General features: G+C 42.8%; 1 protein-coding gene and 1 long non-coding RNA gene across 3 annotated transcripts in view; one reads left to right on the top strand and one right to left on the bottom strand.

The window, feature by feature from the left end:
• Positions 1 to 27,944, bottom strand: part of DAP (death associated protein) — an 88,165-nt gene that overhangs the window by 2,172 nt on the left and 58,049 nt on the right. The window contains exon 3 of the mRNA XM_075921471.1: positions 18,424 to 18,466. Within this exon, the coding sequence (XP_075777586.1) occupies positions 18,424 to 18,466 (43 nt within the window). The remainder of the gene's footprint in view (positions 1 to 18,423; positions 18,467 to 27,944) is intronic.
• LOC142827217 (uncharacterized) lies at positions 953 to 13,340 on the top strand. 2 transcript variants are annotated; one of them, XR_012901794.1, is made up of 3 exons: positions 953 to 1,007; positions 10,923 to 10,982; positions 12,596 to 12,900. It is a non-coding gene; the product is annotated as an uncharacterized LOC142827217 (long non-coding RNA). The 2 variants fall into 2 exon arrangements; XR_012901795.1 differs by lacking the exon at positions 953 to 1,007 and adding an exon at positions 13,239 to 13,340 and having other exon boundaries at positions 10,850 to 10,982; positions 12,596 to 12,753.

Genomic DNA, 27,944 nt, shown 5'->3' with positions numbered 1-27,944 from the left:
AGAAAAATCACACTTATTTCTGAAAATGTTTACCTACTGTTTTTACAAGTAGCACTTAAAATGACTGTACCTGAGAGACTAGAGCGAGAACATTTTTCCATTTTTGATTTCTGCATACATCAGCACTTTGTGCAAAGTCAGGCTGTGTCTACACTACAGCCTATGTTGGCATACCTTGGGTCACTCAGGCGTGTAAATAAACCACCCTTCTATGAGACATAAGTTACACTGATATAAGTGCTTGTACGCACAGTGCTACTGATGAGAGACATAGCTCGCACACTCACTGAAGTCATTTTATAAAGTTGATGGGAGAACTCTCTCACATCAGCATATAGTGTCTTTACCAGATGTGCTGCAGTAGCACAGCTGTACATATAGACATGGCCTCCATTTCACTGGCTCATTATGATCAGTTTCCCTATTTGTGTGGATATTTTTCACAGAGTGGCAAGGGAAAGGAAAACATTTAAAAAACAGGAGAAAGTAGTTTGTTAAACCACACAAATGAATTCTTCCAGGGGAGCTACATACCCAGGCTACTTTCAACTCGAAGTATAAACATGGCTTAGATTTCAAGTTTAATATGTCCCTTTTAAAGATGCATTGGTCCCACCTGTGCCATCATCACATAATATCTGCTCCTCAAAATCTGGCCAGTTGTACTACTACATATTTGCTGTACATTCAGCAAGAAATCAGGCAGCTACTTATTTTTCTTTGTGAGGTTATCCCTGACAACCAGTCAAAAATCAATGGAAAAAATCATTAACTTTCAAAGAGGCAGGTACTAGAGAGAGAGCATCACCATATTCCTGTCTCAGTGCTGGAGAAGAATATAATGTATAGTCCAGAAACATTTTAACTTCTGTTAACTGGCCGACTGACAATGTTGTACACAGTGACTTTGTACATAACAGAAATTACTTTCCCTCGATTTTACCCTAAAATAGGTGCAGCAGTCTCTCTTGAGTACTCTGGGGCTGGAGCACACATGGGAAAAAATGGTGAGTGCTGACCACCGTCCTGCAGGCCCACATCAGTGCTCCAGAGCCTTCTATCGATCAGTAGGCTCCATGGAACTGCACCCCCTCAAACATCTCTGGCAGCTGTTTCACGGCATTCAGGAGGTTGGGGGTAGAGTGGGAGGAGGATGCAGTGAGCTCAGGAGGCCAAATTGGGCAGGAAGAGGCATGGCAGGAGTGAAGTGGGGGCGGGAAGAGGTTTTGGGGGAAGAGGCAGAGTGGGGGTGGGCCTGGGACAAAGCAGAGGGTCAGGCACTCCTTGGCCCTTTGGGTGCTTGTGGGCCAAAACATTTTAACTCCTGTTAATGGGCAGAATGACTATGTACAAAACAGAACATTTAAGTCTGCTTTACTTTCACTACATTTTACCCTAATTCCCCTCTATATCTAATCAAGTTTTTCTTTGCTCTTTCAGTGCCATATTGTTAATTAGATCGAGGCAAGGTGGAAGAGGTGATTATTAGAACAATTTATGTTGTTGAAAGACAAACTTTCCAGCTACAGAGAGCTTCACTTCAGACCTGGGAAAGGTACACAACTAAATAAAGGGTGAAACAAACTGTTTAACATAAAGAAACACATTCAAAGAAGAAGAGTGCTGTGTGACTTGAAAGCTAGTCTGTTTCACCAACAGAAGTTCATAGAATCATAGAGCCAGAAAAGACCTCAGGAGGTCATCAAGCCCAGCTCCCTGCCCAAGGCAGGACCAATCCCAACTAAATCAACCCAGACAGGGCTTTGTCAAGCCGAGACTTAAAAACCTCTAGGAATGGAGATTCCACCACCTTCCTAGGTAACCAATTCCAGTGCTTTACCACCCTCCTAGTGAAATTGTTTTTCCCAATATCCAACCTAGACCTCTCCCACTGTACTTTGAGACCACTGTTCCTTGTTCTGCCATCTGTCACTACTGTGAACAGCCTTTCTCTACCCTCTTTGGAACCTCCCTTCAGGAAGTTGAAGGATGCTATCAAATCCTCCCTCACTCTTCTCTTCTGCAGACTAAAAACACCCAAATCCTTCAGTCTCTCCTCATAGGTCAAACGTTCCAGCCCCCTAATTATTTTGGTCACCCTCCACTGGACCCTCTCCAATGCGTCCATATCCTTTCTATAGCATGGCGCTCAGAACTGGATACAATACTCCAGATATGGCCTCACTATAGCCGAATAAAGGAGAATAATAACTTCCCTGGGTCTGCTGGCAATGTGTATCCTAATGCACCCTTAATATGCCATTAGCCTTCTTGGCTACAAGGGCACACTGTTGACTCATATCCAGCTTTTCATCCACTGTAATCCACAGGTCCTTTTCTGCAGAACTGCTTAGACATTCAGTCCCCAGCCTGTAACAATGCTTGGGATTATTCCATCTCAAGTGCAGGACTCTACACGTGTCCTTGCTGAACCTCATCAGATTTCTTTTGGCCCAATCCTCTAATTTGTCCAGGTCACTCTGGACCCTATCCCTGCCCTCCAGCGTATCTATCTCTCCCTCTAGCTTAGGGTATGTCTACACTACCCTCCTAGTTTGAACTAGGAGGGTAATGTAGGCATACCGCACTTGCAAATGAAGCCCGGGATTTGAATTTCCCGGGCTTCATTTGCATAAGCGGGGAGCCGCCATTTTTAAAACCCCACTGGTTCGAACCCCGTGCAGCGCGGCTACACGGGGCACGAACTAGGTAGTTCGAACTAGGAAGCCTAGTTCGAACTACCGTTACTCCTCGTGGAATGAGGAGTAATGGTAGTTCGAACTAGGAAGCCTAGTTCGTACTACCTAGTTCGTGCCCCGTGTAGCCGCGCTGCACGGGGTTCGAACCAGCGGGGTTTTAAAAATGGCGGCTCCCCGCTTATGCAAATGAAGCCCGGGAAATTCAAATCCCGGGCTTCATTTGCAAGTGCGGTATGCCTACATTACCCCGCTAGTTCGAACTAGCGGGGTAGTGTAGACATACCCTTAATGTGTCATCTGCGAACATGCTGAGGGTGCAATCCATCCCCTCATCCAGGTCATTAATAACGATGTTGAACAAAACCAGTCCAAGAACAGATCCTTGGGGCACTCCGCTAGAAACCAACTGCCAACCTGACATAGCTGTAGATCACTATCTGTTGGGCCCAACAGTCTAGCCAGCTTTCTATCCATCTTACAGTCCATTTATCCAATCCATATTCACTTAACTTGCTGGCAAGAATATTGTGGGAGACCGTATCAAAAGCTTTATTAAAGTCAAGGTATATCACATCCACTGACTTTCCCATATCCACAGAGCCAGTTACCGCATCATAGAAGCTAATCAGATTGGTCAGGCAAGATTTGCCCTTTGTGAATCCATGTTGACTATTCCTGATCACTTTTCTCTCTTCCAAGTGCTTCAAAATGGACTCCTTGAGGATCCCCTCCATGATTTTTCCAGGGACTGAGGTAAGGCTGACTGGTCTGTAATTCCCTGGATTGTCCTTTCCTTTTTTAAAGATGGGCACTACATTTGCCTTTTTCCAATCATCTGGGATCTCTCCCGATCTCCACGAGTTTTCAAAGATAATGGCCAAAGGCTCCACAATGACATCTGCCAACTCCCTCAGTACCCTCAGATGCATTCAATTCGGGCCCATGGATTTGTGTATGTTTAGCTTTTCTAAATAGTTCCTAACTTGTTCTTTCCCCACCAACGGCTGTCCACCTCCTTCCCATACTGCGTTGCCTAGTGCATTTTTCTGGGAACTGACCTTGTCTGTGAAGACAGAGGCAAAGAAAGCATTGAGTACTTCAGCTTTTCCCACATCATCTGTCACTAGGTTACCTCCCTCATCCAGTTAGGGCCCCATAATGTCTCTGATCACCCTCTTTTTGCTAATATGCCTGTAGAAACCTTTTTTGTTACCCTTCATATCCCTTTCTAGCTGCAATTCCAATTGCGCTTTCACCTTCCTAATAACTTCCCTGCATTCTCGAACAATATATTTATACTCGTCCCTAGTCATCGGTCCAAGTTTCCACTTCTTGTAAGCTTCCTTTTTGTGTTTAAGCTCACCAAGGATGTCCCCAGTAAGCCAATCTGGTCACCTAACATTTTTGCTTTTCTTGCTGTGAATTTGAATGATTTCTTCCTGTGTCTTTAATAAAGCTTCTTTAAAATACTGCCAGCTCTCCTGGACTCCTTTCTCCTTCATGTAAGCATCACAGGGACTCCTGCCCATCCGTTCTCTGAGGGTATGTCTACACTACCCTCCTAGTTCGAACTAGGAGGGTAATATAGGCATACCGCACTTGCAAATGAAGCCCGGGATTTGAATTTCCCGGGCTTCATTTGCATAAGCGGGGAGCCGCCATTTTTAAATCCCCGCTGGTTCGAACCCCGTGCAGCGCGGCTACACGGGGCTCGAACTAGGTAGTTCGGACTAGGTTCCTATTCCGAACTACCGTTACTCCTCGTGAAATGAGGTGTACCGGTAGTTCGGAATAGGCACCCTAGTCCGAACTACCTAGTTCGAGCCCCGTGTAGCCGCGCTGCACAGGGTTCGAACCAGCGGGGATTTAAAAATGGCGGCTCCCCGCTTATGCAAATGAAGCCCGGGAAATTCAAATCCCGGGCTTCATTTGCAAGTGCGGTATGCCTACATTACCCCGCTAGTTCGAACTAGCGGGGTAGTGTAGACATACCCTGAGGGAGTCAAAGTCTGCTTTTCTGATGTCCAGGGTGTGTATTTTGCTAAGTTGGGCCAATACAAGACATTACCACACCCACCTTGTCTAGTCTAAGAGGTCATTCAAAGTAAAGTGGCCTATTAACACCTCTTCAATCATACGGGACAAAAAAGATGTTAGTGAGTTACATATTGTTGTAAGAAGCCATGAATCCAGTATCTTTAGTTAAACTGATATTTTGTGTCTATCAAAGCTATGAATTTGTTTGTCTGTTGAAAGTGTTCTACAGATTACCCTTAAGACAAAGACTGAGAGGTCAGATAGGAAATGATGTTTTATCAGAGTGTTTGCCCATGAGTGATTTGGTGTTTATCTTTTATCATTTTTTGTGACTTAATATGAAAAAATAATAATTGTCTGGTTTCACTCACGTAGTAGTTGTTGGGATATTTAGTATACTGGAAAAGGTACACCACAAGATGCGATAGGCCCATGCAGGATCTTGAAATATGTGTTGTGGGAGCTACTGGTTTTGTGGTGTATTTGTCTTTTAGAAATTCTTCTTCATGGTGACCTGTGAACTAATTGGCATATTGGGGAGCCATTCTAGTGCCCCCAACTGTTCCCATGTCTTCAACAAAGTGTTTGTTGTTACATGTAAAATTATTATGGATAAGGATGAAATGGATAAGTTTGGCGATGTTCTTGGCTGAATATCTGAGTGTTGTCCATTGTTTTAAGGAAGGCAGTGATGCCATCATTGTGAGGGACGCTGGTATATAGGAAGTTGGAATCCTTGGTGTCAAGAATGATTTTCTAAGGAGGTTGTTCATGCTAGAGACTGTGGAAAAAGTTGGTGGTGTCGTGGAGGAATCTCAGCTTACAGAGTGGTTTGAGGATGATTTTTATGGGTCCTGATATTTCTTCAATAAAAGTGCCCATGACCAGATTTGATGGGTCTGCCTGGATCCCCTTGTATGTGTATCTTGGGAAGTATTCAAAGGTCTCTGGGGTCAGAGAGTTATTGCTTGGCTTCACTAATGCAGTTATCACAGATGAAGACTAGAAAGTCACACCTTTAACCTGCCGGTTTGATCACTATCTGGTAGCTGGATTTCAGGTGCAGTATTGCTGTCCTCTCAGCAGTGGAGACTGTGGTGGATGTGATGTTTTAGGATTTCAATTATTTTTTTTCCCTGAAGCTGTCATTGTTTTTGTCTAGCATGGGGTGTCCAGTTAGATGATTCTGTGTGGGTGAAACCAATCACTGTGCTCTTGCATGAACTTTTACAGAAAAATAATACATGACAAAAATACATCATCACCTGCGGGTGAACAATTTTCACAAAACAGTCACACCATATCTCACCTCTCTGTCCTCCTCCTCAAAGGAAACCTGCATAAGATGAATCTGAGTGTTTAAATATGGCTTATTACGACATTCTGTAACTTGCTAATTCCACCTTTTTTGGCCTAAGTATAAGGCAGCGTTCACAGGCACTTCACCTTGAATGGGTTTTTAGAACATGTGTTAACAACTTTTGCTAAACAATCTGTTCCACCTTGTATTTAGCTGAGATGCTCCTGGATCTGAAGAGCTCTGTGTAGTTTGAAATCTTGTCTCTTTCACCAACAGAAGTTGATCCAATGAAAGTTATTACTCCATCACATGGCCTCTCTAAGGGTACGTCTACACTACAGCGCTAGTTCGAACTAACTTAGTTCGAATTAGTTAGTTCGAACTAACGCATCTAGAACTAAAAACTAGTTCGAACTAGCGTTTTGCTAGTTCGAACTAGTAAGTCCACATTGAGTGGACTCTGAACAGGGCTTAAGGATGGCCGGAAGCAGTGCCGGCAGGGCATCAGAGGAGGACTTAGAGCGTGGAGATGCTGTCTCAGGCTAGCCGAGGGCTGCGCTTAAAGGGTCCCGACCCCCACCCCGGACACACAGTTCTAAGGGGTGCCCCGCTTGCAAAGAAGTTCTGGCTTGGATTGCCCGGAGTACCCACACTGGGCACATCACACCACTCGGCCATCAGCCCGGCTGCACTTGCCGCAGGCTGCCATCTGGGGAGAGGGGGCAATTGGGGGGCTGCAGGAGAGCTTCCACCCCCAGAAGCCCGCAGAGCCAGCCCAGTCCTCCCCATCGGGGGCACGTACCCCATTCCTCCCTCACCTCCTTCCACTTACCCTTCCCTAGCCCCCCTTCTTATTGATGTACAAAATAAAGATAACGTTTCTTCCAACATTGACTCTGTCTTTATTGAACAAAACTGGGGGAGACTGGGAAAAGGAGGTGGGAGAGGGGAAGAGAAAGGCTGGGAGAGGGGAGGGCAACTAACATGATCAGGGGTTGGGAACAGGTCCCAGATAAAGAAAGGCTACAGAGACTGGGACTGTTCAGCTTAGAAAAGAGGAGACGGAGGGGGGACAGGATAGAGGTCTCTAAAAGCAGGGGTTGGGTGGAGAGGGTGCATTCAGAAAAGTTCTTCCTGAGTTCCCATAAAGAAGGACTAGAGGACACCAAAGGAAAGGACTGGGTAGCAGGCTTCAAACTAGTAAGAGAAAGTTGTTGTTCCCAAAACAAATAGTTAACCTGTGGAACTCCTTGCTGCAGGAGGCTGTGAAGGCTACAACTAGAACAGAGTTTAAAGGGAAGTGAGATAAAGTGATGGAGGTTGGGTCCATGGAGTCCTATTAGCCAGAGGGTAGGAGTGGAGTCCCTGCCCAAAGTTTGTGGAAGGCTGGAGAGGGATGGCACGAGACAAATGGCTTGGTCATTGTCTTCGGTCCATCCCCTCCAGGGTCCCTAGGGTTGGCCGCTGTTGGCAGACAGGCTACTGGGCTAGATGGACCTTTGGTCTGACCCAGGACGGCCATTGTAAGCTCAGGGCTCAGGGTCGGGGGTCTCAGTGGACCCCCTTGATTTTCATGCACACCTGGTCCTGGGTGGCCAGGCTGGCAGCTCTCCTGCCCTAGACGGCCACTTTCCTGTGCTTAGTGCGGAGGTCGTGGACGAGGTCCACGATGTCCGCACTAGCCCAGGAAGGTGCCCGCCTCTTGCGGTCCCGGGCAAGCTCCCGGGAGCCGCCAGCCTGGTCCCGGGAAGAGGGGGAGGGCTGGGGGACATCGGGTGGGTGGCTCTGTGCTGTGCCAGGTGCAGGGTCTGCTAGCTGGGTGCTGGCAGGCTTGCACCTGGCACGGGCACCGTAGCCAGCCCGTGCCCCTTTAAGAGGTCCGGGGCCGGGAGGGGGGCATAGAGTTTCCCTGGTGTTGGCCAGAGTGGCCACCAGGGAAACCTGGGGAGGGCTAGCCTCCCACTAGTTCGAACTAAAGGGCTACACAGCCCTTAGTTCGAACTATCTAGTTCGAACTAGGCGTTAGTCGTCGTAAAATGAGGTTTACCTAGTTCGAACTAAGCGCTCCGCTAGTTCGATTCAAATTCGAACTAGCGGAGCGCTAGTGTAGCACCTATTAAAGTTAGTTCGAACTAACATCCGTTAGTTCGAACTAACTTTGTAGTGTAGACATAACCTAATATCCTAGGTCAACACAGCTATAACAATACTGCAAACATTAGGTTAACTATAATTTTCACCATTAAATTGCTTCATTTACTCCCCTTCCACACTATTTTCTTTTGAATATATTTTCTCTGAATTGCTATTTTCTCCTCTTTTTCCCTCCTCTGCTGTCATTGATTTTTTTTTTTTTTTTTGGTACTTCTACTTCCCTCTCACATATACTCAAGAAGGAGGCCTGAATGCAGGTTTTATTAACACATTAAATGTGACTGGTGAGTGTTTCAGAAGGCAAGGAGTTGTCAGAGTGGGTCTATTACTTTCCTACAGAAATGTATCTCTGCCATGAAGAGAACTACTCAGTTGTCCAGCTGAAAGACGTGTTTGCCAAAGTGGATCAGAGTTCAAAGAAACATTGTTTCTCTTGGTGGAGGGATAAAATTTGAGGGTAAAGACAACCACAGTAGATCTATACCGTTGGTTGCAAGCATGCTGCAGATCACCATAGTAATGTACCAAGAAGCTAACTGTTACCTAAAGAGCAAGACACAAACTAGACTCTAGACCGGGCGTGGGCCAAATCCAGAGCAGGTTGCCACACGGCCGAATCCAGGCCACCAATCCACTGGATCTGGTCTGCAGCCATCTCGCCAGAACTCTTAGCAGAAAGCGGTTCACACTTTAAACAGCCAGCTGTTCCCTGCTCTGGACTGCTGGGGAAAGAACAGGGAGGCTTCGTACACTGTCCCCGCCTCCTTTCGAGCAAAATTTCTCAGCTCCCATTGGCCAGTTTCTGGCCAACGGGAGCTGAGAAATTTTGCTTGGGGCAGGGTTAGGGGAAGGAAAAGTAACTAAGGACAGGGCTTCCCTTCTCTTTTCTTGAGACCTGGATCTTTTAGACTTACAAAGTTCATGTCCCTTGTTTTTATGCTCAGCAATGTGAATGGTATTTGTGTGTCACCAAGGTAAAATGTCACCATTTTAGAGCTGATAAAGTGAGACTTAAGCTTCTAAATTGTAATACAAATGTTTTTGGCTGTTAAAAAAAAACCCACAACCCAAATAATCAAAACCAAAACTTTTCTGGATGAAATCCTCAAAGGCACAGTAATGCTGATATTTATACAAGGGAAGGCCAGCACATCTATATTGGTGAAATACATACCCGGTCTCATTCTGATGCCAGCACTTTTCTGCTACTCTAGTTCAAAGATCTGAGCAAACGGCAGCTGCCCCTTCCTGGCACTTCAGATTTTGTGGCTAATCCCCTTTCCCAATGTGGATCCATACCAGGGTGTCTACAAGGGGTAGACAAATTATGGCCCATGGGCCTCATCTGGCTCATCAGCCATTTTAAGTAGCCCTCAAGCTCCTGCTGGGGAGTGAGGACTGGGGCTTGCCCAGCTCTGGATGAAGAATTTACTCACCCAGTGCAATAACAATGGTTATTTCAGATGTGTACTCCACTCAGGTGTCGGTGCATCCTCACATCGGCGATCAGAGATTTTTAGCCTAGCAGTGCCTTCCCGCACCGTGAGTGCACAGCAACCGTCTCTTAGCTGTGCGCACAGTGTGAGTGTCCCTCTGTTTCTTTTCTACTGGAAATCTTCTAACAGAGACCAAAGTACAGGGGAGGAAGGGATGATAGTGGAGCACCCACAGGGACACACATCTCGAAGAACCATCATTGTAGTATAGGGTGAGTAACTTCTTCTCCTTTGAATCGTGTCCCTGTGGGTGCTCTACTCAGGTGACTGAAGAGCAATACCCACAGTATTGGGGGTGGGTCTGTGGCATTATCTGCCAGAAGAAGCAAGGATGGCATTGCTCACAGACGCGGTAGGTACTGGTCCTTGCTGTAATGCATAATTTTGTGCAAAATTGTGCAAGGAAGATCATGTAGCCATTCTGCAGATATTGGCTAGTGGCATATTGTATAAGAAGGTTGTGAATGCAGCCATCGCTCTGGTAGAATGTGCAGTGACTGACTGCGGTGCCTCTTTGTATCTGAGTCTGTAGCAGGTGTTTATGCAAGTTGCTATCCATATGGATATGCATTTTTTGGAGACAGCATCTCCCTTGGTAGGGCCGGATGTGGATATAAAAAATCTTCTTGATTTTCTAAAGCGCTTAGTCCTATTTAGGTGGAATGTGAGTGCCCTTCTTGTACCAAGAGGGTGTAATATCGCCTACCTACGGAAGTTTTGTGGTTTGGGATGGTAAGTGGTTAAGTAAATGGGCTAGTTGATATGGAAGTCAGAAATGACCTTTGGTAAAAACTTAGGATGGGTTCTAAGGATAATCTTACCCTTGGTGAAGAGTGTGTAGGGTGGGCCCAACATAAGGGATGCGATTTCCCCTATCTTTCTTGCTGATGTTATAGTGACAAAGAAGGACACCTGGCTTAAAGGTTTGAAAGGTGGTCTTGTTAATGAGTCAAACACAAGGTTTAGGTCTCATGCTGGAACAAGCACATATATGGGGGGGCTGTACTTTTTATAGGCTGGCTAGTAACTGCTTGGTAATGGGATAAGTGAACACAGATACGTCATATACCAGCTCATGGAAAACAGTGATGGCCAAGAGATGAACTTTTATGGAGCTGATGGAGAGCCCCATGTCACTGAGATCTATTAAGTATTCTAGCACGGTAGGTATTGAGGAGTGGTTGTAGATGGTGCTGACTGCACCATTCCTGAAACCTCTTCCATTTGTTTTGATAGGTGTATCTTGTGGAAGGGCAGTGACTGCTGAGGAGGATCTGTTTCACTCTCTGGAAGCAGGTAAGTTCGACATTCTGGAACCATGGAGAAGTGAGGTGGCAAGCTGCAGGTTCTGAGGATTTGGGTGGTATGTTCGCCTGTTGTTTTGAGTTAATGATTGGGAAGTGATGGAAAATTGAATAGGTTTGGTGACTGACAGGTAATGGAGGTAAGGAAACCAATGCTGCCTGGGCCAATATGGCCCTATTAGGATGACTTTCAATCGATCCTCTCAGGTCTTGAAGATTACCCTGGGGATCAGGAATTGGAGGGAATGCATATAAAAGAGGATCTGTCCATGGTATGGTGAACGCATCCCCTGAAGTGCCCAGCTTGTAGGCATCTCATGTGTAGTCTTGCTAGGGACACCACGAAGGTTGTGACTGTCTTGTGTCCTAAGGCCTGTAGGCATGTCCAGACAGTTGTCACTGGGGCCTGGAGAATGGTTTGTACAATGCTGTACACAGCTCACGGAGTGTTTGAAAATGGATCAGGGAGAATGCCCCAGCCACCGTAGAATCTAGTACTGCTTCAATGAATTCTATTCTCTGAGTAGGATCCAGAGTAGATTTCTGTATGTTTATTAAAAGCCCAAAACAGGTAAAAACATCTTGAGTAAGGGCTGTCATAATCACAGTATGTTGTTAAGAGGACCCCTTGATTAAGCAACCTTTGAGATATGGGAATATGGTGACTCCCTGATTTCTGAGGAAGGCTGTGACTATGACTTGGAGAAAATGTATTGTGCTGTCAATAGTCTAAAAGGGAGGACATGATTTTGGTAATGTTTTGTGCCCACCTGGAATCAGAGGAGCCTCCTGTGGTCCAGATGTACTGTTATATGAAAGTACGTGTCTTGAAGGTCAAGAGATGAAGACCAGTCCTTCTCGTCCAGTGCCAGGATGATGGTTCCAGAGTTACCATCATGAACTTGTTGTTGCTTATACACTTGTTGAGCTTCCTGTGATCTAAGACTGGCCTCCATCCCCTGGTCTTTTTCGATATGAGGAAACAGTTGGAATAGAACCATCTTCCATGAAACTCTGTGGCACTCACCCTATGGCTCCTATGATGAGCAATTTTTGAGCTTCTGCTTGTAGAAGGGACTTGTGAGAGGGGAACCTGAAGAGGAATAGGGAAGGAAGATGGGAAGGGGATATAAATAAGAAGGGAAAGGTGTAGCCAGTTCTTATCATCTTGAGGATGCACCAGTCCGTAGCGATGAGAGCTCTTTGGTAGTAAAAGGGCCTCAAACAATGATGGAACATGTGGATGGTACACACCGGATGTTCAGGGTGCTCACTCATGCCCTTGACCAAACCCCTTCAAATATGTTGCTTAGCAGCAGTAGATAGGGACGCTGACGCCTGAGCATGCTGCACCCTTCTTCTATTTGGCTGTTGCTTGAGCCTGTTGTCAAATGGCCTCTGATGCTGCTTTTCGTAGGAGATGTCTCTTGTCCTCTGATATGCGGTGTATCTCCTCCTCTTATTGGGCAGCGAGTACATTCTGGCATGTGTCTGGAGGACTGTGCGTGAATTTTTCATGCAGCGGAGTACCTCATCTGATTTAGCCATGAATAGTTGAGCTCTATCAAAGGGCCGATACTCCAACTTAATTTGCAATTCCCTCAGAACACTAGATGACTACAGACAAGAAGCTTGGCGCATAACAATCACTGTTTCAGTTGATCGGGCCACCGTATCTGCTACATCCATCTATGTTGGAGTGTCTTCCGACAATGGACTGGTCCTCTTTCATAATGGACACAGTTGTGGCCTCTTTCATTCTGGTAGGTTATTGAGCAGCTCCTGAAGCCTAGTGTATTTAGAATAATTGTAATTAGCCAGGAGGGCTCTGTAGTTAAGAGATCCTAAGCTGGAGTGTAGCAGATGAATAGACTTTCCTCCCAAAAATATCAAGCCTTTTGTGCTCCTTGTCCCGGGGTGTTGATTAGTACTATGGTTGTCTAGATCGGTGACAGACAGAATCAACAACTAAAGAGTTTGGCTGGGCATGAGAAAAGAGAAAATACTTTGTCCCAGTGAAGGACATGGATTTTCTATTGACCCAGCGGTTGGTGGGTGGTATAGAGCCTGGCATTTGCCATATGGCTTCCAATGGCTCCATACTGGCCTCATTTATAGGTAGTGCAAACTTACAATATGTGGAAGGTTGTAAAATTCTTACCTGCTTGTGCTGGTTTTCTTGCACTTCTTGTAAGGGTATGTCTTGAGACTGTGCTACACTTTTGAATAATTCCTGAAATTGTTTCAGTTCATCTGCTAGAGGAGAAGAGGATGGGAACACTGCTTCATTGGGGGAGGACGAGGATTGCTGAAGTGGAAACTACTGTCTGAATTCGACTGTGGTAAGTCATCGTCCTCCTCTACAGGACCAGTTTAAGTAGTAGCTGACGGTGATGGTGGAGGATGGGTGGAGCGGATTGAGTAGTCTGTGGGGGGGACTTTGCTGGGGTATGTGTCAGGGTAGCTGCAGTCGAGCAATGAGATCGGTGCCAATGAGATGGTGGCGGGTGGTATTGGGCCCATGGTTTCCAGGGTGGTTACTGAAGTTGATATTGTTTAGGTGGGTACGACCATGAGTGATTGACCCAAAGGTATTGAGGATGATGGTATGAAGGCCTGTGCCTGCTTGGGCGCCAAGAGCTCACTGAAGCCATTGGTGATGAGTGCTGGGAGGAAAAACATCTGTCCTGCCCGGTGCCAGGTCCAGTACCCGGAGATGACAGCATCGGGGAGAATGAACTATTTTCGGAGGGATGCTGGAGTGCACTAGGTTCCTAAATCCTAGAGGAATGTGGAGGTGTCTTATTCATTGGTCAGGAGGGAACTGGCAATAGTGATGGTTGGTGCCAGGGCTTAGGTCCACTCAACTTAAATCCACTCTGCTGCGGTGCCGAGGAATACTTGAGTGCTGCTGGGCGCCGAGACTGGTGATTGCACTGTCATGGTGTCCTTCAGCACCGGTGGAAGCAGCATCTTTGTGGGTGCCAGCGCTGTCAGTGCCCTTTTCGGTTCCAGCTCGGCAACTGTTGTCAGAACCAGCTTTTGTTTATGAGCCATGCTGGATGTTGACGAACATGCAGCATGTGAAGTACATGGCACAGCTTGCAAGGAGCATGCCGGAGAGGCCCGGGACTTATGGGAATCCCTTATGGGTGACAAGTTAGCCCTTTTTTTCAGGGTTGTGTTCCCAGGGAGCCGTTGTCTTGGCTTCTGGCGGCTGTAGAGATTTCTGCTAGAGCAAGCTTTTAAACCTCATCACCCGGTCCTTCTTTGCCCTGGCAGTCATACTTTGACAATGTGGGCACTTTTGCGCCACCTGGCTTTCACCTAAGTACTTTATACAGAAGGCATGACTGCTTGAGGCAGGCATCAAGTCTCTACAGGAGTCACAATTTTAAAAACCAGGAGAACCTGGCATAATGCTTAATTGGGGCGAAGAACTTAGAGTGGAAAATAAACAAGAGGAAAAACTGGACAGTAACTTTAAAAAAAAAACACAGTAGCTAACTACTAACATTAAGCTGAGTAAAATTATGAACAATTACATTTTCATCTCTCTTCTCAGCTGAGGAGAGCACTGCTGGAAACTGTATACTGCTGAGGATGGTAGAAAAGGAACTAAGTTAGTTTGAATTAGCGCATCTAGACTTAAAAACTAGTTCGAATTAGCGTTTTGCTAATTCGAACTAGCATGTCCACACTGAGTGGACCCTGAACTGAGGTTAAGGATGGCCGGAAGCAGTGCCGGCAGGGCATCAGGTTAGGACTTAAGAGCGTGGAGCTGCTGTCTCAGGCTAGCCAAGGGCTGTGCTTAAAGGGTCCCGACTCCCACCCCGAACAGACAGTTCTCAGGGGTGCCCCACTTGCAAAGCAGTCCTGGCTTGGAGTGCCCTGAGTGCCCACACTCGGCACATCACAGCACTCGGCCATCAGCCCGGCTGCACTTGCCGCAGGCTGCCATCCGGAGGGGGGGTCAATCAAGGGGCTTCAGGAGAGCTTCCACCCCGAGGAGCCTGCAGAGCCACCCCAGTCCTCCCCATCGGGGGCTCGTACCCCATTCCTCCCTCACCTCCTTCCACTTACCCATCCCTAGCCCCCCTTCCTGATGTACAAAATAAAGGACACATGTGGTCAAAAATAGAAACTCTGTTTATTGAACAAAACTGGAGGAGACTGGGAAAAGAAGGTGGGAGAGGGGAAGACAGAGGGTGGGAGAGGGAAGGGCAACTAAAATAATCAAGGGTTTGGAACAGGTCCCATATGAAGAGAGGCTAAAGAGACTGGGACTTTTCAGCTTAGAAAAGAGGAGACGGAGGGGGGATATGATAGAGGTCTATAAAAACATGAGTGGTGTGGAGAGGGTGCATAAAGAAAAGTTCTTCATTAGTTCCCATAAGAGAAGGACTAGAAGACACCAAATGAAATGAATGGGTAGCAGGCGTCAAACTAACAACAGAAAGTTCTTCTTCACAAAGCAAATAGTCAACCTGTGGAACTCCTTGCTGCAGGAGGCTGTGAAGGCTAGAATTATAACAGAGTTTAAAGAGAAGTGAGATAAAGTCATGGAGGTTGGGTCCATGGAGTGCTATTAGCCAGGGGGTAGAAATGGTGTCCCTGCTCTCTGTTTGTGGAAGGCTGGAGATGGATGGCACGAGACAAATGGCTTGGTCATTGTCTTCGGTCCATCCCCTCCAGGGTCCCTAGTGTTGGCCGCTGTCGGCAGACAGGCTACTGAGCTAGATGGACCTTTGGTCTGACCCAGTATGGCCGTTCTAAGCTCAGGGCTCAGGGTTGGGGGTCTCACTGGACCACCTTGATTTTCATGCACACCTGCTCCTGGGTGGCCAGGCTGGCAGCTCTCCTGCCCTAGACGGCCACTTTCCTGTGCCTAGTGCGGAGGTTGTGAGTGAGGTCCACGATGTCTGCACTGGACCAGGCGGGCGCCCGCCTCTTGCGGACCTGGGCAGGCTCCCGGGAGCCGCCAGCCTGGTCCCGGGAAGAGGCGGAGGGCTGGGGGCCAGCGGGTGGCTGCCTTGAGCCGTGCCAGGTGCAGGGTCTGCTGGCTGGGTGCTGGCAGGCTTGCACCTGGCACGGGCACCATAGCCAGCCCGTGCCCCTTTAAGGGTTCCGGAGCTGGGAGGGGGGCAGACAAGTTTCCCTGGTGGTGCCCAGAGTGGCCGCCAGGGAAAGCTGGGGAGGGCTAGCCTCCCACTAGTTCGAATTAAGGGGCTACACAGCCCTTAATTCGAACTAGTTAATTCGAACTAGGCATTAGTCCTCGTAGAATGAGGTTTACCTAGTTCGAATTAAGCGCTCCGCTAGTTCGAATTAAGTTCGAACTAGCAGATCGCTAGTGTAGCGCCTATCAAAGTTAATTCGAACTAACGTCTGTTAGTTCGAATTAACTTTGTAGTGTAGGCATACCCTGGCTGCCTGCCACTATGTGCGCCTCTGATCATAGAGGCAGCAGCTCGGGGTGGCAGCAGCCCCCGTCCCCCTCGCTGCTGCACTGGGGGGGGAGGGGTAGGTAGCACTGCAGAGCCAGTGCTGGGGGGAAACCAGCTTTTAAGCCAGCTCCCCCTGACACCAGCTCCTGCCTTGAGGCAACAAGGGGGGGGGATGCGAATAGTTGACTAGATTAACGGATAAGCCTAGGCTTTATCAGTTAATTATCTACTCACCTCACTTGTTCACATCCATAGCTCCCACACCCCAACTGTGTGAGCATTCATGGCCCTTCATATGATTTCTGTACCCTGAGGTGGCCATTGGGCCAAAAAATTTGTCCATTTCTGATTTATGGCCTACTCCAATATCCCAATTGTCACTATCAGGTTGGGTTGCCATAGCAACCTTTCACAGTTCACACTGAGTGTGCTTGACCTCTCCACTGGCACTCACTGAAGTTCCAAAGTGGGACTTAAGTCTTGCAGTGGACTTTATTGTGGTCAGGTACACATCAGGAGCAAATTCTTTCTAACCAATTCTGAAGCAATTATTCACAGCAGCTGGACCATAAATGGATCTCTGGCTTCAGTCCCACAAAATAAATAAAACTTACCAATTGAACACTACAGTCCAGTAAGGGAGTGTGCAGTCTAGGTCAAACAAAACATGACTGTAGCAAATTTATTTACACTAATTTAAGCAAAGAGTTTAATCGACACGTAGGCTGCATCTACACTGCAGGACTTAGCTACACTAAGTCAATTGTGTAGCTTATTTCGAAATTAAGAGAAGCTACACAGCACTTATTTTGAGATAGAGCACTCTTCACCTGACTTTCCTTATTCCTCGTACAATGAGGGTTAAAGGAGCCAGAGTAAGAAGTCCTCCAGCTTGACAATATTTTGACACTATTTCAAAATAACTGCCTGCTGTGTAGATGCGGACTAAGTTATTTTGGAATAATGCTAGTTATTTCAAAATAGTGTTGCAGTGTAGACGTACCCTTAGTATTACCTTTCCACATGGTGATAATATGGTTGATACAAGCTTGGGTATATAGGGAAGTTATGTTACATTCCATACATTGACATTTATAGAGAGTTTGGGCACAAATTATTTTTACATTCATGGCAAGTTTGTTAATCACATCATGCTGATATTCCTGCCTTAGCTCTGTTATAGTTATAGGAAGCAACTAATACACATATTTATCATTTCTGAGGCAGTCATTACCCACCCTCATCCCCACTCTAGAACTTTGTCTAGCACGTAGTAGAAAAAAGTTCATCCACAAAAAATTAAACCTGTGAAACCCTTACATCAGTGGGCACACAAATATTCCCATTGACTTTGATGGACATTTTACATGAACAGGTGCGCTCATATTTGTGAGTAAGGGTTGCAACTGTATTCCTATGTAGATGCACAGTGATGGAGCTAATAACGGTAATGTCGTTAACTGCACTGTTAAACTCAGTTATTCAGAATTCTCATTACTTGATTCCATCTATGCATTTCCCCACAATATAATTTTAGTTATATGCTTATGTCTGAGATACAATAAGGATGCCAGTATTTTCAACACATCACATGCCCACGGTCACACTGTGCAGCTGGATCTATATGGATGCATTCTTGTGTGGAGTTCACCTGACTTTAGCAGATGTCCACCTATATGGATCAAGTAAGAATATGGCCTATATGTAACAAGTTTTGCATCAAAGTTATAGGAGAAAATCCAACAGTTTCACATTTTTAAACTCACGAACTAAAACATTAGAAAAAAATTCAATAGATCTATTCACCTAAAATCTAATAAAATACTCAAGTAGGTTAAAATAAAATATAAATATAAACTCCAATCAATTTGAATATGAAAGGAAAGGGAAAATATCAGAATTAAGAATCTTTTTCTCATCAGCAATGAAGTGGAAAGGCCTTCCTTTTAATCAAATGACTGAAAATAAATTAACGTGTAAACTTACTCTTGCAATGACACCAGAGATGAACACCGTTGGTTTAGGTGGGCTGCAAAATAAGAAAGATTAAAGTTATTTAATTGATGTTTTTAACTTTACTTCTCCTCATGGGAAAAAATAACATAGGTACAACAGAAGTAAGACTTTGTCAACTTAATGTAAGATAATCCTGGGTGTTCTTGGCAACTAATGGATGCTTGAAATAGAATAGACAAATTCTCCCTTCAACCTTGTTTTGCTACAGTAATTAGTCTATTAAAGCCCAAAACACCAATGGAACTTTTCTTTGGCTGCTGTCTCTTCAAATTAATTGATGGACACTTACAGATTAATTCAACAATACAGTTTGCTTATTTGAAGTTAGGGGACTTTTGTTTGTAGTGGTTTGCAAATCCTTAGTTTACACATCAAAGCTACTAGCAGTATTTTTAGACTTTCTGTATTTCTGCTGCAAAATAAACTAGTAGTTAGGGTTTATTGCTGCTATAATGCAGAATAAAAACAGGTTGAAAGTTTATGCTTGGTAGTCTAGTGAGCCTCAGAAAAAGCAAATACCCAAAACCCATTATCAGAAACATTTATAACATTACCATTCCAAATATAAAGCTATAGAAACATATCTGTTATAAACAAAACATGACATTCTAAGCAGCAAATTTGGCTCTTGCTTTTCCCACATACAAATTCTCATTCACCTTTATTTAAAGCAGAGTTTGACTCCAATTCTTTTCTGCGTGTGAGAACTTTACAAAATATACTCTCTCAAGTGCTAAAATGAACTAAGCAATCAGATGATTCATCATAAGAATATTGCACAGAACTTTAATACTTCACAACTCTTTGCAAACTTTAATTAATCCTATAGATCGGGGTCTGTAACCTATGGCTCTTGTGCCAAATATGGCTCAGTATTGAATCAAATATGACTCTTTTGTCATTCTCAAAGTGCATGCAACTTTTAAAATTAAAATGAAAAATCAATTCAAAAATTTAAAAATGTGTAATTACTCATGTATGTTGAATGCATTCATGAAGCTGAATTTGACCAGTTATAATGTAAACTTCAAAGAAGTGTGCAAAAAATTACAGCAGCAGAAGTCCCATTAAATAAAGTCTGTGAGTACAATATTTTATTTATGCTATTATTAATCATCATGTCAATTATCAATAATATTAAGTTGTGTATTTTCAGTCATGCAAGTGGGCATTCTTACAAGACACTTTGTTGACCACTTGTTCTGAATTTTGATGTAGTTCGGCTATTTGACTTGAAAAGGTTGCTGACCCCTGCTATAGATGATCAGAGGACATACACAGACAGTAAACAGAATAAATTTTTAACCATAAGCAGTGATTTAATTAATTCTTAACCATACACTAAAACAGTATTATATCACTATCTTATCTGAACACTTTGTTCTTTTTATAACAGCATAAATAATGCCTTATAGAAAACTAAAAATAGTAAATACGAAAGGGAAAAAAAAGTTTGAGGGGAAAATAATAGGGAAATGTCAGGTAGTAAGACAAATCCATTTGAAAGCACTAATACCTTCTGTAATAGCAGAAGAATATATACTAAGTTCGTCTCTTTTAATATTTTTAATAGGCAAGTATCTGTAACCTGATATTTTAATTTCACACTCGCTGTGCTGGTGAATGGAGGTTACATACAACACAGATATGGTGAATTTCAGAGCAGTATTCAAAAAGATTTCATTTAAAAACTCTATGGAGAAACTCTCATTAAAGATTTCAAGACATGTTAAAGGAAATGAATAGTAAACAAAGAAAAATGAACGGCAAATGGTCCTTTAATAATATACAAAACCTTGTTTTAAATCTCACTTTCTAGAAACAGTTGTTTGCCATGACACTTTTGAATAGGTTACATAATGGCAAATCTGTTTCTGATGTACTTTTCTTGAATTCTCACCATGCCCTTTTAGTATTCACTATGTTCTGATGATGCATTCAAATGCAGGCTTTAGTTTCTTAGAAAAAGTTTGTGTGTATTGGACCCACTATGCTTTGTCAACCTGTCACCATAAACCATTATGCTTCCTGTTGCTTTTTTTTAAAGGGGGCGGGGACTTGGCTAGGAGCAACACTTCTGATTAAATAAAGGAAATTTTTAACATAAAAAATGTTTTAAAACACCTCTTATTGCAAACTCTAGTCTAGAAAGCGTTTGGAAACTCTGGTCTTGTGTGTCACATAGTATTTAAAGAATACATGGCCCCTCGAACTAATTGAGAGCTCATTCTAGTTTTTTACTCTTATTTTTCATTTGATTGCTTTCTGTCTTCTTGCTCTTGCCAAAGAAATTACACTGAAGATTATGTAAGACTTTAAAATCACCTTCCTAATCAATTAAGGTCAAGAGCAGTTTGAGGATGGCATTTCAGATGGTATAGCAGAACTAATTAATGAGACAGTTGAGACAAAAAATAGGAATACTCATTTCCTGATATTCTCAGATTTAATTCACCTGGCTTCTACCTCTAGCTCTGCACATATACCCTGGAGCTGTTGCTGATCCTAGCTGCATTGGCCAGAATGAGGGCGTAATTGCCTACCATAAACTTCAGCTAAATCACAAAAATCCTTAACGCTAACTTTAGTATAGACAGCTACATTAACAAATCCTGTAGAACTACTGCAACCAAAAGAGGAAAAATCCCAATGGTAAAATGCAATTGTTTTAATTTTTATTTCCACAGTAAAGATCCATACAGAATAGATTTTAAACTTACATATACCAGTCTTTTGTCCTCTGTCAGCAGCCTCTTAATTTTTCTCATCTAGAGCATACATATTTGTTTTTCCCAAGATTAAATATTTGAGGAAAATTGTAAGAGCACCCACTCACAAGATTTGGTGGCCACACTCTGCAGCCACCATAGAGAAGGTTCTCCAAACCTTCCAGCCCAGAGTTCATCTGTGCTCACTGATGTCAGGGTGCAAAACTTCAGATCTCAATCCTGTCCTACCCTTCTGGAATTTTGCAAAACCAACAACAAAAAACTGGTGAGATATTCAAGCCATCTAGCTCAGCCTTCAAAAGTTATTTGGAAGTGTATTATAAAACAAGAGTTAACTGTCTTCAATTTTAGCATAGTGCCAATTTAAAGGTCTCATAAATACTACTTCACAGAGGTGTTTTGAATGTACCAGGTTGCCGCCTTTGATTCTGACATTGTCTAAGAAAATAAATTGAGATGATTAAACACATACTGAGATGATTAAAAACACATTTTCCAGCAAACAAAGTAAGAATAACAACAAGCACACTGCTCATCAGTTGGCCTGAAATATTTTCTGATTTGCTTATAATGTATTTGGGTTATTAATTTTCAGGACACAAAAGTAATAATTAGCCTGGCTGACTACCAGAGGGAAATATTCTGCTTGATTGCACACAGACATTCCTTATCTGAGATTCTACGACACACTATGCTGTTGAGGTTGTTTGTATGCCAACCAAAACCACATTCTGAAACCTGCAAAATGATCCACAAGATGGCACTGTTGAACCTCCTAGTGTTGTGTACTATAAAAAAGTTTTAAGAAATGGCAAATAAAGCTTCCTCTAAGAAAAAAAGCAAAAAACAAAACAGACAACCCAGTATACAGACAACCCAGTATACATAAGTACTTACTTACACATTATACTATACTATAGTTGGAAAACAATTGTATTGCTCCATGTGAATTTGAAAAAAAACCTATGTGAAATCTCCAACCACCTCAAATTGTTTCCCTGTTCTGTACAGCAAATGAATGAAGTTTTACAAGCCTTGAAAAGTTCCCAAAATCTTATGTATATATTTTAACAATAATTAGTTTTGTTATTCATATACAAGTAAATTGGATGTTCTAATCAGAAATAATTAAGTATTTTGCCTTTTCTATACATTTAAAGTATTTAGTCCTGCTCTTGCTTCATTAATTAAGGCTCAGCCTGGTCATTTTAACATACAAGTGAGTCCCAGGGAATTCAGTGATGAAGTTAGCACAAGCAACAGCTGCAATATTATGTCCGCTTATTGTCTGTAGCCTTTTATGTTTTAAACGTGCTAAACACAAATTTTATTTCAATGGTGACAACATTGAAAGGAAAATCTCATCAATGGAAATAAAAGGCTTATCAGCCAGAGAATTAGCCACAGACATTAAAACAGAGAGCAGCTAGGTAACAGCTAGGTAAACTGGGTCAATACCAACTGTGCCACTATCTATTTGGATTCCTGTCTAAACTTCACCCTCTGATCAGTTGGCATTTTATAAGTTTATATCGTCCTCCATTATACTCCTTTGAACAATGGAATGCAAAGTTCTTCCTCTCCACTGTGTACCCTTGCTTCAAACATGGAAGATTCCTGACTATTATGAAGAGAAGTCTCCACTAGCTTAACTTTCCAACGTCCTCCATGTTTTATATAGTTGGCTGTCTGTGCACAGCTCTAGGGTGTACCTCTGCTGTTACTCAAAGCTTTCTATATCAACTGTGAAATGAAACCAACACAAATGTAAAATATTGATGTTCTTGTAAATTCCACTGTGCTACTGTTAGCCCTGGAAAGAAAAAGGCACTGGAGCTGTCTGCAGACTCAGAAGACAGACTTGTATCACTTCACATTCAAAAGGCATCTCTGAAATGCCTACATGCCCAGAACTTTGTGCCTTCTATTGTTCCTCAGTCTCCAGAGAAAGTTTCCAATTTGCCAGCGAACTTTTTGGAGGGATAAAGGTTTGATGCTTTTTCATCCTTTCTTTTTTAAAATATTAAAGATTGTCTTGTGGTTCACCCCCACCCACCAAAATCATGAATGTTTATGCTTATTTTCCATTTGTGAAACATCAGGTCCTGGCTTCTTTCTTTAAAAAGAGAGTCAGAATCACAAGTCCTGATGTTTTCATTCTCAACACACACTAGACTTCATTTTCTACATGGAAAAGCGCTCAAGTTGACAACAGAAAGCAGAAACCTTTCACTCTCTTTCAGTCACCTCTAAGGCGAGCCACTGGAATGGCAAGTAGTCGACTCTTCATTCCTTTCCCAACCACAAATGTCTACGATTCCTAACAGCATCACCTGGGTCACTTTTTTCTTTTCTACTACACTCCTGAGTTTAATATATAGGGCCAATACTTGATATAAAAATCAACTGAAAAACTTCCACTGATTCTAGTAAGACCAGCTTTTGGAAGTTAGAAAGTATAACATTAACAATGGAAATATCAGAAGAATAAAAATGAGCAGCAAAGGGATTTACAACATTCAGAGGATTTTTAACTGAAGTCTTAATCTGAGGTGGAAACAGTTTCTAGCCCCTTAAATATTTATGAAAACTATGACAATGAATAATGCTTAAGGTATAACTCTCCTGTCCAGGATAGTGAGATAACACCACCTATTTACTACATTAGTATTAAAATCAAAGCTAATTACAATCACTTATATGTCAATAAAGATAATCATTTAGTGCTAACTGCTGCAACAAAAAGTTGCTGAATTTTCTAGTTAAATTAAGGTGCATCACATCTGTCATATTCCAGCAATATGATTATCTGAATTAGGGATGTGAAAGGCTAACTTTAATGAGTGATGCTTACCCGTTCCAGTTACCAGGGAAGGGAGAGACTGGAGAAGCTCCAGCCTGGCGGTAATGAGTCGTAATGGGCGGGGTGGAGCTCCAGCCAGGCTCTACTGGCCTCTTAGTTCATCCCTCGTTTAATCGGTTAACTGGTTAAACATCACGTTTAACCCATTAAAATCTGAACACATGTGCTTGTACCAGAAGCTAATACATGTGCTAATACAGTTCACTTTAATATGTATAATGGAATTTTGTAACCTTAGGGCATTTGGTCTTGTGCTCATTCTGTTACCTATCTCTCCCCTTGGTGACACTGCTAGAAGATTACAGTTTTCTCCATGTCACTGACCCCTTTATAGCTCTTATGTTCATTCCTGAGTTTCTTTCAGGAATGCATGTCAGTAGTGTTTCCCAGTTCAAGCAGTCAAAACCTAATCTTATCTCAGATAAAACAGCAGGAATATTTATTAGTAGTTTACAGATGGGAGGGAACAGAAAATGATTATTGAAGTAATGGATCAGTCCTCAAAAGTTAATAATTAAATCCAAGATAAAATTATAGATTTTACCTCATCTTCTCATCTCTTGACTATAGAGAAACTTGACTATAGTGTTCTAGAATACCTTAGAAGTGGTATTTCTAAGGCTTCAGCTGTGATATGTCTCCAGCAATAATATGGAGTCTGCTTAAACATGGGCCTAGTTCTAGCACACTCAACCTTTGATGGAAAAATCAGGGTCAATCAACAAAAATGCAATGTTCTCTTTTTCTTCTTTCCAACATCTAGTGAGTTTAGATTAGCAACAATTCCTTTAAGAAGCCTGCCTGGTTTCCTTGCTTAACTCAAAAGGACCTCCCTTTCATCTGATGTACAATTAGATATATAAACTCAGTTCCATACATTTTAACAGTTCTTCTATTTGCTAATGATCTAAGCCATCACTTTTATAGAATGTCATTAATATGCAAATGCAGAGATTCCTCCTGGTACAGTAGATCATTTATACTCTGCACAATTTATCTGTGTAATGGAGTCCCAGTACATCAAAGAGTAATTGAGCTATAGAATATTAAGAATCATAAATATAGATAATAAAACGATTAAAAATGGAAATACTACTTGTCACGATAAGTTAAGATATAGCAATAAGGCACACCGACTATGTGCATTCGTAAAGGTGCTGGTGTATGGCTCCAATAATCTGGGAGAACATGTCTACACACCCACTGATATATATTGGTAGCAAAATAGGGCTTACTAATTTTAAATTTCACTTTTAGAAAAAGCATTTATAAACATAATAAAACCTTATAACAATTCTTGAAATGTTAAATACGCTTTCCCTATTTCTTAGTATGTTTGTTTAGATATGTCTTCCCCTGTCAGGGTAAGAACTATCAGGAACATCTATCTCAGTGGTTCCCAAACTGTGGAAAATGCCTACAGAGGAAAGTACTGGGGGCACACAACCAAGTTAGGCTGCACAGGACATGACAAGGGAGTGCCACATTTCCAGTCCTACTCCTCCCCAAACGCAGTCAGCCCCCAGTCCTGCTCTGCCTCTCTAAATCAACTCAGATACCAGGCACAGCTGCACTCCCAACCCTGCTCTGCCCCATGTTCAGCTATGTCCTCATTCTCTCTGCACACCCTGATATTCCCACATCCCCAGTTTTCCCATGTCCCCAGTTTCATATCCAGCCCTGCAGTCAGCCCAAGCTCACCTGCTGAGGCAATCTTGGTTGTGCTATAATGTGTGTGTGTGTGTGGGGGGGGGGGGGGCAGAGCAGGGCAGACAACTTCACCACTAGAAGGGTGGCGAAGCACTGGAATGGGTTACCTAGGGAGGGGGTGGAATCTCCATCCTTAGAAGTTTTAAAGTTCCAGTTTGACAAAGACCTGGCTAGAATGATTTAGTTGGAACTGGTATGCTTTTAGCAGGGGATTGGACTCGATTACCGCCTGAGGTCTCTTCCAACTCTATGACTCTATGATTCTGTTAAGGGGGGGGGGGCACAACTGGATGTTTTCAAAACACTGACTGAGCTGAAAGACCTCTTTCAAGTTTCTCAGTACTGAATAGTTCCAGTTTAGTTTTTAGCAAAAGCAAGTGGCTGGAGGTCCCTTACTACCTCTGAAAATGAAGCACAATTAATTTGAAAGGGGGAACTGAGGAAAATGAAAAAAAAACCCCACAGTTTTTAAAACTGATTCTCCTCTCCCTGCTTCCTTCCTGTTAATATTTTTCTCTTTTAACTGCCCAGCTATGCAAACTCCTACCTACCCCATTTAACATGATAAGCACAAGGTGTGTTGTTCTTCCTGTGACATTACTGAGCCATATACCACTTGAAACTGGTATATTATCATCAAAAGGTCCATTTGGCCAATGAGAATGTGGCTTTAGACAATGAATGTCCCCAGTCAGACTACTTAGTATTTCTGAATAATCATCTTTGTGATTTGCAGTATCATCATCTGGTATCATAATTCCAGATCATGAATTTGCTATCAGGAGCAACCTAAGTTTCACTGAAGATAAGAAAATGCACAAGTGAATGTGAGATGGTAGGTACTTGCTGGTATAGCTGAGGTATTCATTAGTGGAATCACATGGTCTTAGAAAACAAGAACAATAACCAAAATCTTTTCTATGTGGGACACTAGCTTTCTTCATCCACCTTAAAGGTGTGGGTGTTTTTTTTCTAGGGTGAACAAAATCTGAATCAGCAGACTGGACAAATCTGTACAGACATTGCCAACATTCCCTGCACATATCCACTACCCTTGGATAAAAGCAATACCAATAGTATGGCACACTGAAGAAGAGGCAAATGCCTAACACAAATGTTTAAGGAACAGAATTTCCCAAGAGAACATGACAAATTCTAGGGTCACAGATGAGAGAAATGCACCAGTGAAAGGAAAAAGAAACCTCTGAGAAAAGGCTTGTGCCCTCCACATGACCTATTTTACAATATATAACATAAATCTTAAAAAGGAAAGAATGAAATAAATTACTTGTTCATTTAACCAAATCAGATACTATTACACGGATTATTAAGATGAAACTGAGTTTAAAACATTTAATAGCAAAACTCAATATAAAGCAACCCTAACATTTGCACAATGCTGGGATCCTAAGAAAATCTTTTAAGACTGAACAAATAAGTTAGGTCACTACAGACATATAGGACAACATAAATAGGATACATAAGAGCTTTTATATGTTTTCCACTTGGATTCACCAGTAATTATAATTCTTCTTCCACAGTCTTTCTGAGATGGCATTGTTATGATCTGGTATTTAGGAATCATTCTACCAGCAGGCAAGTTGGCATATCCTCCCCAAATCAAATATACAGATAACGAATGGATAGATTAGTTATCTTCACCAATAAAGGGGAGAAAATACTAGGTGTAAAGAGGACAGTCCTAATGTAATAAAAGACCAACCATTTTCTGATTTTCACCCTCTGCTTTCATGGAATAATTTTATATTAACCAACATGGCATTCCTATTATTCACAGTACATTCAAAGGAAAAGCAGACCTCCTGTGTATACTTGCTCTGAAAACTTGCTGTTATGACATTAAAATTGACAGAAGGGTATTGGCTTCCTGTCATATTTATTTAAAATCTTTATAGAAAAGAAACCTATGGAGATATATTCTAGGCACCCAGATGACAGCAACACTATCGCTGCAACATAACAGCCATCTGCAAACTAAGGTTTAATTTCATTTTTATCTATCAGGGGGCTCTCCTCAAACCACACTCAGATGAAGGGAATAAGGGGAATTTACACAAATTTTACAGGCAAATTTTTAGTTTTATGTTTCTTTTTACTCCTGTAACATTTCAAGTAAGTATGGCATTTTAAGGATCCCCTAGCATTACTTGGAAAAAGTAAAAATTATA

Source organism: Pelodiscus sinensis, chromosome 2 (genome assembly GCF_049634645.1).
Source record: "Pelodiscus sinensis isolate JC-2024 chromosome 2, ASM4963464v1, whole genome shotgun sequence".
In the NCBI taxonomy this organism is placed as follows: Eukaryota; Metazoa; Chordata; order Testudines; family Trionychidae; genus Pelodiscus; species Pelodiscus sinensis.
Note: the sequence above shows the minus strand (reverse complement) of the source record. Positions and strands in the feature narration are given on the sequence as shown.